The following is an 11,144-nucleotide window of genomic DNA, read 5'->3' as shown; positions in this document are numbered from 1 at the left end:
ACTCCACTTTCCCAACAGTCCAGAAATAGGCATTTGAAGATGATTGGTGACCATAAAAATAATCTAGAGATGTCGGTGTGTGCAACCATCTGCTCCTGAGTTTGCCCTGTGAAGAACTGGTGACCTGCCTGGCCTTGAGCCATAGTGAGCTGGGAATCAGTTTGTTAGACATTTTATAAGGGGAACCTAGATTTTGTTTTACTTTTGATTCAAATATCTTCTGGACTACTGGTAAAATGGTAACAAGACTTCATTTCTATCATCCTTTCCACTGCTTGAACTGTCCCAAAAGTGCTTTACAATGTTAATTACATTCATACACACAGCAATGGAGGTGGCTACCATGCAAGATGCTCAATCCATCCATTGGATCAATTTGAGGGTGCAGTGTCTTGCTCAAGGGCACATTGACATATGGACAGGGAGAAATGGGAAATCAAACCTGCAACCTTCCAACTGAGAGATGGCCACTCACCAACTTTGCCCCAGTATTTTAATAAGCTCAAGCCAGATGGAGTCATGAGTAGTTAAAGAATAATGTGGAAGTTGTAATATAGAGTATAGAATTCATTATTTGGATCACCTTCAGTTTTGTGAGTCTCCTACCATGAAAATATGTCACACAGATGTTTCTACTGTCCTATTTGTAGATATTCTAAGTTATCTGCTTAAATGAGGCACATATTTTGTAATTACTGTTAGTTAATCCCTAAAATCTGGAAATATATGTGTAGGTGTGCAGCTGCCTCACTTTACCTAAAAGAGTCCCTTTTAGTGACGTAATACGTAGCTCGGTAATCTTCGCAGAGGCCAGACGCAATCAATCAACATCGGAAATTCATCGATATGTTTTTATTATTTGCGCACAAACGTGCCAAAACGGCCTTAATAGTGGAATTTCACTTAGTTTTATAAGAAAAATATTAAGCTTGGGTGCATTCTCACTGTAAAGTGTTAACAAAACATCGCAGGATGAGCGTCCCTCTCTCGGTGTTTGATTGAAAGGCCTGCTCCTTGCTGTACCCTCGCCATGGCGTCGTGTCTCTGCTCTCAGTAACAGAAAGTGGCCGCCTCTCCGCTGCTGCTGCCGACTCAAAGCTCACAGACTCGCTCGGCGCCTCAAACCGCCATTTTGGAGTCAGAGAACCGAGAGTCGGCAGCAGCGACGAGAGAGACTGAGAAGGGGGACACGGGGCCGAGGTGAGAGACTCCGTGGTGGTTGTTATGGCGAAGGAGCAATGGGGAAGATGGCCGGGAGGGAGAAAGAATTAAAAGATGGGGATCATACGCTGGCCGGGCAGCCGAGCCTCGGCCCGTGTCCGCGGCGAGGGTACGAGAGACGCGGGCGCCGGGCCTTGCAGCCGCTGCACCGGGATAGCAGACAAGCTTAAGAATGTCCATTAAACAGATATCATATCTTAATACATTGTTTAGGCAGGGAGGTGGCGGCCTTAAAGAGACAGAGCCGATTTGAATACTTCATATTAATGGTGCGAGAGGACGTCTGTGTCAACCAGGACGCCCGGGTGCACGGAGCTAGCAAGCTAACGTGTACAATCACCAAGGGGGTGCTTGTCCGGCAATAAAAGCTGGACGTTAATGGAGAAGGCCATAAATCCCGATGCATTTGATGTGGTAAACAGGAAAGATGTCAATAAACAGCAGCTCCTTGACCCTTTAACATCCCCGACCAGAGGAAGCTGCTAACAGTCGTTAGCCTGCAGGCTACAGTACAGCCAGCACTGTGAAGGTTAGCTAGCAGCACGAGCTAGCAAACCAAACATATCGACAATAAACACTTAAAAAAAACAAATGGAAAAAACCAGTTTGTCTTCATTTCATTAAAAGAAATAAATACTACAGGATTTAAAATTTTAATTGTTGCCCCCATTTCGCGTGAGGAAGTGAACTAATATAGTCAAGTCCAATAAGTCAATATATGTAAATAATCTGGGGGAAAAATCCAACTCTCACATTTACTCAACAGTTAAAGCAAATATGAATCCACCTAAAAAAAACAAAAACAAACCTATATATGTATATGTGTATGGAGAAAAATGTACTCACAAACATTCAAATACTTTCAAACAATAATTTAAACTAACTTATTTAATTACTACATAAAAAAAAAAAACTTGGACTCCTAAATAGTTTGTTTTTAATTAAACAGGTGTGTCTGACTGGGTATCTTCTTTTATAGGGTTTCCCTCTTTGTCTGAGCATTAATCTTGTAATGAAGAACAATGTCATCTCTTACTGACAAGGTAGGTTCACCTTATATAATGCAATTTTAGGAAGTAATGTCACCAGCCACTGCATTAAACAACTTTGAGAGACCAGTTGTGTTAAGGGGTTATGAACCCATTTTTGTGAACTTCAAAAAATTGTACAAAGCTTTGATTTAGATTAATAACTTTAAAACTGGAAAGCTTGTCTCGCCAGTTTGTGGTTTCATTTCTTTCTCCTTCTCCTCTCACTTTGAAGTAAAAGTTGCTGCCCTGTTGGGCAGAGGTGTCTGAGCTGCATGGCGACAGGGCAGGGTGGCCGGCCGGAGGTTGGGGCATCGGGGACCTCTGGCCTGGCCAAGCCTCTCTACCTGCAGCGCTTGGAAAGGTCCCTGAAGTTGGACAGCTTTCTGCGGCAGACTGCTGCTGTCTTCAACAGTGACATAACCAGGTACACACAAAGGACAAGCATATACTATGTGACTCTGATGTACTCCTGAGTCATCAACTACAGCAAAGGAAACATACATTTTCATCCAGCTTTTTCACAAATCTACCATCGGATTAAAAAAAAAAAATATATATTGTTAGTCTTCTTACTATCAGTTTACGCTATACCCGGCAGTATTTTATAGTATTGCTATACAGCATTGTCTCGCTGAAGTTTATGGCTCCACAAATACCCAGAGAAATGTAGTGACACATTGATGGTGACAATGATGATCTGACAGCCTCATATTTCTCCTGTAGTAGTGATGATAGCGATGACAGTGATGGTGCACTGGGGACAGGGTTATCTCTGGACTCCTCCGCTCAGCATGCAGCGTTGACAGTGAAGAGTGAATCATGTGAGCAAGGGGATGGTTTGATGGACAGCAAGCCCCTAAACGGAATACTCCTGCAAGGTAAAGGTAAGATACAAACTGGAAACACATATTTATGTCATTCACAAATTGCTTTACATGTGCACCCTCACCGGTGTTGTTTATCTCACCTTGAAAGATATAGTTTATGTGTAATAAGTAGTTTCAATATGTAATGGCTCTTTCTCTTCCTATGCCCTATAGACCAAAAGACAGACAAAACAAGCCTGTACAATTTTTCCAAGCTTAAAAAGAACAGGAAATGGCTCAAGGTATTTACACAGAGAATTCCTCTGCATTTTCCTTCATGCTTTATCAAATAAACAAATGGCACATACATTGATAATTGCTGCTCCATATTATTGTGTTTTCTCCTTATTCCGCTTTGAATGTGTGGCTGGGTTGTTTTCCCACGCGCTAACACATGCCATTGTATATCACACATCCTCTGCTTCCTTTAACATCCTCTGTGGCCTTCAGAGTATCCTGTTGAGCGACGACACCACAGACTCGGATACAGACTCCGATGACGCTGACTTCAGTTTGTCTCGAGAGGAACTGCATGACATGCTGAGGCTGCATCGCTACACCAGGCAGCATCAGAGCAAGTTTTACTCTGATCGAGAGGTAAAAAGACACACAAGCATCCAATGTCAATGATTCTTCAGAGTGTCCACGGTATGCGTTTTAGACATTCGTGTGTGTGTGTGTGTGTGTATTTCTTCAAGCTTCACCAATATCAGCACTACAGCACCGGACTTCTGTCCACTCATGACCCCTTTTATGAACAACAACGTCATCTATTGGGCCCAAAGAAAAAGAAAATCAAAGAGGAGAAGAAATTTAAAGGTAAACAACTAATAGTATGATCACCTGAGTTTAACAAAGAGAAATACTGACTTGACAACTGATTTACTTGTAGCCAAACTGAAAAAAGTGAAGAAGAAGAAAAAACGGGGAGAGGGAGACTTTCTGGACGAGGAGCGGCCTTATATGACCAAGATTTTTGCAAAGTTTTCCCATGATTCTCCTCTGCCTGTGGTGAAGAAGAAACACCTCACTGTGGAGCAGCTGAATGCTCGTCGACGAAAGGTCTGGCTCACCATCGCCAAAAAAGAGATCCCCAAGGTTAGTGTGCAGGAATGGAATGGTCGCACGCATTTTCGTTTTTCACACTTCTGGGTTTGTGTCACTTTGATGATATTCTGATTTTCCCGATTTTTCTTTTTGCCAGTCTTTTAAGCAGAAGACTTCTGCCAAGAACCTTGTACTGACCAATGCTAAAAAGGTAAGAAACTGAACAGTTCCTGCTTTTGTCCGTGTTGCTTTTTGTTGCCAACTGTGCTCATAACCTTTAGTGCGTTAACTTCTCATGTGTTTGCCCCAGCTGGCTCACCAGTGCATGCGAGAAGTCCGGCGTGCAGCCATTCAGGCTCAGAAGAACTGCAAGGAGACGCTACCCCGTGCACGGCGCCTTACCAAAGAGATGATGCTCTACTGGAAGAAATACGACAAAGTAGAAAAGGAGCACAGGAAGAGGGCTGAGAAGGAAGCTCTGGAACAACGAAAACTAGACGAGGAGATGAGAGAGGTCAGTGGCATGGAGGCTATTGCAAACTGGGACTTATCAAGTTGTTGCTACAGCAGATCATGCGATCAGTTACAAGCATGCTTTCCTAATCCCCGTGCCATTTCAATTAGGACTGCATTTACACTTCATTCTCTGAGATGTTCTTCTCATGAGTTTCTCTTCCCGCAGGCCAAGCGGCAGCAACGCAAGCTGAATTTCCTCATCACTCAGACGGAGCTCTACGCTCACTTCATGAGTGGTAAAGCGAGCGCCGGGGGTCCGGGAGGAGATTCGGCTCAGGAGGAAATCCTGAGAAAACTTGACGACACTGCAGCCCAGAGACAGATAGACATTGGAGGTGGAGTGATGGTCAACATCGGGCACGAGGACTATGGTATGAACGGCTCAGTCCAGTTTAATATGTTGGTTATGTGATATTGTTTTTAATTTACCAGAAAAGCTCAAAGTAAGTGACCATAGTAACCTGCTCAATTTTTCCTCCGTCTTCAATGCTACTAATAACAAAAAAAGAAATCATAGAAAAATAGTTGTTGGACACTTTATGATTACGTAGGACTTTTAGAATGTGTGTAAAGAATTAAAAAAAAATGTTGTATGCTATTATATGCTTCCATGCACTGCACAAGTTCATCTGATTCAGCACCCATAAAATTACTTATAAAATACATGTTGGGTTGATGTTCAGCAACATTTCATTGTAGATAACATATGACATTGTTGGACTGGACAGTGTAGGAGATGTGTAAACTATTTATAGCCTCTTGTGGAAATTCAATGAGAAATACATTTCAGTCATCTAAACGTTATAATTAATGAAATATACATGACTCTTGCCAGTTCTACACTTTATCATAATTAAATGCTACACACTGATGTTATTTATGACTTTGCAGTCTTAATAGAGTTTGGACCCTCCGGCATGCTCAGAGGCTTGCAAAAGTATTTTGACTTCAGTTCAGTATTTATTCTGTCCTGATGATCTTAATGTCTTGCTGTTACAGATAGTGAATATTACAAATCCAAGGCCCTGAGGAATGCCACGGAGGCCTACCAGATTCACCAAGAGAGAGTAAGTAAACGTGAGCTCGCTCTCACTGATGCTCGTCTATACTGTGGCTCATCTCTAAACCTTTTCATGTGGTAGACTCGGATGTTTGATGAGGAGGCTAAGGACAGTCGCAGTGCATCTCTCCATGCAGCTGCTGGGCTGCTGTCAAGTGGTGGTTGCGGTTCCGGGTTTGGAGAAAGCTACAGTCTTTCGAATCCTTCCATCCACGCAGGCGAAGAGATTCCTCAGCCTACTATCTTCAATGGGAAACTCAAGGGTTACCAGCTCAAAGGCATGAACTGGCTGGCCAACCTCTATGAGCAGGTACCTGCCATCCATTGTCCCAGAGATCACAGCCTTTTCTGACCAAATGTTGTGTCTTCATTATAGTAAGTATTGACTAATTTGTGTTGTTTTTAATGTTTTTGCAGGGAATCAATGGAATCCTGGCAGATGAAATGGGACTAGGGAAGACTGTTCAAAGTATTGCCTTGTTGGCTCATCTTGCAGAGGTGAGAGAGATTGTAGACCTCGTACAATATTCCACCACCGTCTCTCATTGTGGACTTGTGACAACATTCATCAGACAGCTTACATGTGCACCTGCATTCTTTTTATTTACTGAAAAAGTGCCCAATTGGAGACTTACCAGTAGCATAGAGAATATAAAGAGAGTGAACACAGCAACTCTGTCAAGCATGTTTTAATCACCGGAGAATTTGTGTTTGGTGGGTTAGTTCTTTGTTTCCATAATGCTTCTTGGCAGCACATTTCAGATTGTTGGAAATGCTGTTTATTTTTCTTTTAAACTGCCCTACATTTTTGAGGAACATGCATTTGTGATGAGCACCAGAGCTGAGGATGTCTTCTACACCCATGAATAAATTGTCTCCGCCTCTCTGGCAATGCAAAATCCCTTAAATGATTGAAGCTGAAAGAAACGGGAACTTCTGCTCAGCTCTACTGCCCATCCGATTAATGCATGTTCCTGACTATTCCAATGATACAAGATAAAAGTCAAAATGAACTACACATTTCCTTAGTTGTTATAATTTGTGAAAGCTTTAAAGAGTTAGGCAGACTGAATATTTCTTTGCCAGTTAAATTTGCAGGCTGCAGAAATGTGGTGACGTGAAACACTAAAATATGGATAAAACATAATTATTATTTAATTCTCGTTGCTTCCCCAAAATGATTAAAACCTCATTGTGTCCTAACTACTGGTATGTGCAATTTAGAGGGAATGTAAAATGTTCAGTCAAATATTACAGGTGAGAAGAGTCATACGGTAATCCTGGTGGTTGGATACGTCCTACCGAATGATCTGGCAATGTTACAGTGTTTGCTGTTTTGTTTTCCCACAGAGAGATAACATCTGGGGTCCGTTTCTCATCATCTCTCCAGCATCTACGCTCAACAACTGGCACCAGGAGTTCACCCGCTTTGTGCCTAAATTCAAGGTTAGACTGCTGGCTGAGAATACATTTATATATCGTGGTTGTTTGGTTTTTTTTGGTGTTCTGTTTCTCGTGAGCTGAAATCAAGAATAAGCCGTGCCATAAATGTTCCATAAGGGGGCAGTATTGCCTCATGTCTCGCGAGTGAACTTTTCTTTGTACTTTATTCAGTCCCAAAACATCTAAAAATCTTTTTGCATGCCTCAACTGGTCTTTGACAGACTGTTTGGAGGCTGCAATCATTTATCAAGCCCATCAATATGTCAGCCATGCTGCAGTTCACACACACACACACCGACAAATGTAGCTTGCATACTTCTTTGTTGTGTTCAGCACTCAGCTATTCCCATTTTCTCAGCCAGTTTGGAAATAAATCAATTCCAGTTTGTTTTGCTAATGAGGTGTGAAAAGACCCCATTACACAATTTGGAGATAAGCTTCCTGAACTCTCAAAGCAAGACTGACTGAAAACAATAGAAAACCAGCATGTGTTGAGCGATGTAATGATTTGTAAATTATTCACGTTACACTACACATCAACAAGTGATCCAGGCATGATGTTATGCTGAAATCTTTCTTCTGAGAACATCTTTGTTATTTTGGCATTGGTCAGTATAGCCATGCAGCTTTTTTTTGGGGGAAAAAGACATTTAATGACAAAACATTTCTTTTTCTTTTTTAAACTTTTGCTGTTATGTCCAACAGGTGTTGCCGTATTGGGGGAATCCACACGATCGCAAAGTGATCCGGAAATTTTGGAGCCAGGTAAAGATGAAGACGCGATGAATTCAGAATATGTGTCCACAAACCACCAACATATTCTAATCTTTCGTCTTTTTCCATCCCGTGCATAGAAAACCTTGTACACACAAAACGCACCTTTCCATGTGGTGATCACAAGCTACCAGCTGGTGGTCCAAGATGTGAAGTACTTCCAGAGGGTCAAGTGGCAGTATATGGTTCTGGATGAGGCCCAGGCACTAAAGAGCAGCACCAGGTACAGTGAAGCATGAACATTTTGGTTCCCATGTCAAAACTGTCCCACATTTATAAACATGTTTTTTCATGTCTCAGGCCTGTGATATTTGTCACAGAATTAAAGAATATACAACTCAGTGATGGTCTCCATCAGATAAATAAACCATTCAGGAAAAACAACTAACGAAACTCTGGACTGTTATCGGAACTACACAGTTATAACTCCATTGTGTCCAAGAGAAGATAAAAACAAAAATATGTTTTTCTCTTCATTGGAAGTTTTTTTCATGCAGCTGGAAAATTGAAAGAGCATACCACACTTCATGCTTGTGAGAAGAGCTTTCGGGAATGTTAAGTGGATCTAGTTTGTCATTGATTAGTTAGAAATAAGCAGAATAGTGTCATGAGTCTTTATCATTTTTTTAAATCAACAAAAATTCAGGAAAAGTATCGTTATCATCCCAAAGAGCCGCATAATTCTGCATGGCTTTTTGGCTACTATTGGAGATCGGCCAAAATCCACAAGTCCACTCAGAAAATGTTCTGAAAACGTTCAATCTTGACAACATGCTCAGGCAGTCTGTGATCCCTTTCCCAGTGAAAGTAGATGGCGTGATTATTTTGGAATAAAAAGTTGCATGAAGATGAAAAATGTGCGTGGCCGGTATTGGAGACCACAGCTTCTTGTTTGTGTGCGTTCACAGCGTTCGGTGGAAAATACTCCTCCAGTTTCAGTGCCGAAACAGACTGCTGCTAACCGGGACGCCCATCCAGAACACGATGGCAGAGGTGAATAGTGCGTGCGTGTGTTGGGATTCGCGTGCGTGTGTTGGGATTCGCGCACCCGTGCGAGTCGATGGGAGAAACTTAACTACTGCATGTTATTTTACTGTCTTTCAGCTGTGGGCCCTGCTGCACTTCATCATGCCGACATTGTTTGATTCCCATGACGAGTTTAACGAGTGGTTCTCCAAGGACATCGAGAGCCATGCCGAAAACAAGTCCACCATTGACGAGAGTGAGTACGACGAAAACGAGCGCCTCTCAGCCCCCCTGCTCTTTGTATTCTCTGTTTTGATCATATTAGATAATCTAGTTATTGACTTGCCTCTTTTGTCTCCTGCTGTGTTTTAAATTTTTTATTGTACAACACTTGGTAACACTCTTTCTGACATGTGCAATGTAATTAAACTTTATTATGATGCCCCCCTGTAGCAACAGAAAGGACATCTGTCCTAAAAATCTAAAAATGTCTATAATGCTATGACTTGCTGTGTTGATCCATGTAAACATTAGCAGCCAAATATACAGTCATTCAATCGTGTTATCAGAATGTTTCTCAGTTTGTTTGCACAGAAGAATCTGTGTGATACTTTCTGTTGCTAAATATGACATTCAGGGCATGTTTTTCAGATCAACTGTCTCGATTGCACATGATCCTCAAGCCTTTCATGCTGCGCCGGATCAAGAAGGACGTGGAAAATGAGCTCTCAGACAAGGTAACGTTTTGTGTGACCAGCTTGTACAGGATTAAGTTTGGTGGGTTTAATCATGTTTTTTAGGAGATATGATATCCATGTATGTAAAATTGTGACACATAAAGAGAAGTGGAAGTCCAGTGAGGAGACTCGTGGATACAGTGAGGGAGGACATGAAATCTATTGGTGTGAGAAGGCTACAGGACAGGAAACAAAAAGGATTAGAAAGAGGATCTGCTGTGGCTGAACCAAGAAGAAGGAAGCACTAGTTGCAAAGGCCAATTTCAATTTTCCACAAAAGCATCTATGTGTAAAATTTGTGGGGTTTGTTATTGCAAACAGAACCAGTTCTTTCTCTAGGTCTTCACACTTTTCTCCTATTCCAGTTAATACTTCCTCCATCCACGCCAACGTATGCCTCAGTGACATAATAAGTGTCATAATAAGTCTCTGAGCAATGCTTGTGCTGGCAGATCCTCTCGACAGATGTTGGACTCGGGGTCTCCAGCTGTCACAGGCGCCGCACACATACTCACTCATCCACTGTGGGAGTCTCCATACACAGAGTCGGAGGAACGGCAGAGTTCACCACTCCCCCACATCTGTCTTGTTCACTTTCCTTTGCACCCACATTAAACCCTGCCAGCCCACTTCCTTTACTTCTTCACTCTCGTTGGCTTGTCTTGTTTAGCCAGCGCACTGAAGCGAACCCTCACCGACGAGGTTCGCTCACGGTTCAGTGTCGGGTCGTATGTTTCGTCGTCGTTCATTTTCACTGCTTTTGTTGAAACGAGATACTTGATAAAAAAAAACAACCAAAAAACAACAACATGTTGATGTTTATTTTAACAATGTTTGTCAAACTGGGCACAAGATCTATAACCATAAATGAGTGTTTGGTTCAGTCCTTCAGAAAACACTGTGTTCTCAGAGGGCCATATAGCAAATAGAATCTCACAGAAAACATGCCCTTGGGTCCGTCACACGCCTATCTTCACTCAGCCATGAGAAAGCAGATAGTAGTGAGAACAACTCTCTCTTGGGAGGGTTAGCTCGTGTATGTGTGCTACATGGTGCAGGGCTTTAATTGTGTTCCTGTCTTGTACAGATTGAGATCCTGACCTACTGCCAGCTGACGTCTCGGCAGAGGTTGCTCTACCAGGCCCTGAGGAACAAGATTTCCATTGAAGATCTGTTGCAGTCGTCCATGGGCACAGCCCAACAGTCCCACAGCACCACCTCCTCCCTCATGAACCTGGTCATGCAGTTCAGGAAGGTACAAGCAATACATTTGTACCATATTAAAAAGTTTGAGTTAAACACCTTTATTAATTAAATCCAGATGCAAGACCTGGACGATCAATTCCAATAATCTCTTTATCCAGCCAGACATGAGGATAATGTTCTTTTATCATTTTAGGAAGCCAAAAAACCCAGAATAAAACATACCACAATCTGCAGAAATATCTTTGAAAAAAAAACATGACAAGAGATCATACCTTGA

At 42.1% G+C, this 11,144-nt stretch overlaps 1 protein-coding gene across 6 annotated transcripts in view; it reads left to right on the top strand.

The window, feature by feature from the left end:
* Positions 1-1,080: 1,080 nt before the first annotated feature.
* Positions 1,081-11,144, top strand: part of ino80 (INO80 complex ATPase subunit) — a 33,732-nt gene continuing 23,668 nt past the window's right edge. For 3 of the 6 annotated variants that reach the window (XM_080513794.1, XM_080513796.1, XM_080513793.1), the window contains exons 1-21: positions 1,081-1,200; positions 2,201-2,264; positions 2,485-2,676; positions 2,976-3,136; positions 3,293-3,360; positions 3,569-3,715; positions 3,817-3,937; positions 4,011-4,216; positions 4,323-4,376; positions 4,476-4,679; positions 4,848-5,052; positions 5,681-5,748; positions 5,824-6,051; positions 6,159-6,239; positions 7,092-7,187; positions 7,890-7,949; positions 8,039-8,181; positions 8,867-8,951; positions 9,063-9,180; positions 9,576-9,661; positions 10,749-10,916. In XM_080513794.1, the coding sequence (XP_080369920.1) occupies positions 2,525-2,676; positions 2,976-3,136; positions 3,293-3,360; positions 3,569-3,715; positions 3,817-3,937; positions 4,011-4,216; positions 4,323-4,376; positions 4,476-4,679; positions 4,848-5,052; positions 5,681-5,748; positions 5,824-6,051; positions 6,159-6,239; positions 7,092-7,187; positions 7,890-7,949; positions 8,039-8,181; positions 8,867-8,951; positions 9,063-9,180; positions 9,576-9,661; positions 10,749-10,916 (2,451 nt within the window). In that variant the 5' untranslated portion in view covers positions 1,081-1,200; positions 2,201-2,264; positions 2,485-2,524. Of the gene's footprint in view, positions 1,201-2,200; positions 2,265-2,484; positions 2,677-2,975; positions 3,137-3,292; positions 3,361-3,568; positions 3,716-3,816; positions 3,938-4,010; positions 4,217-4,322; positions 4,377-4,446; positions 4,680-4,847; positions 5,053-5,680; positions 5,749-5,823; positions 6,052-6,158; positions 6,240-7,091; positions 7,188-7,889; positions 7,950-8,038; positions 8,182-8,866; positions 8,952-9,062; positions 9,181-9,575; positions 9,662-10,748; positions 10,917-11,144 lie in introns of those variants that run through there. The other 3 variants (XM_080513797.1, XM_080513795.1, XM_080513798.1) reach the window with 2 other exon arrangements.

Source organism: Blennius ocellaris, assembly GCF_963422515.1.
Source record: "Blennius ocellaris genome assembly, chromosome: 18".
Lineage (NCBI taxonomy): Eukaryota > Metazoa > Chordata > Actinopteri > Blenniiformes > Blenniidae > Blennius > Blennius ocellaris.
This window is presented reverse-complemented; position numbering and strand designations above follow the sequence as displayed.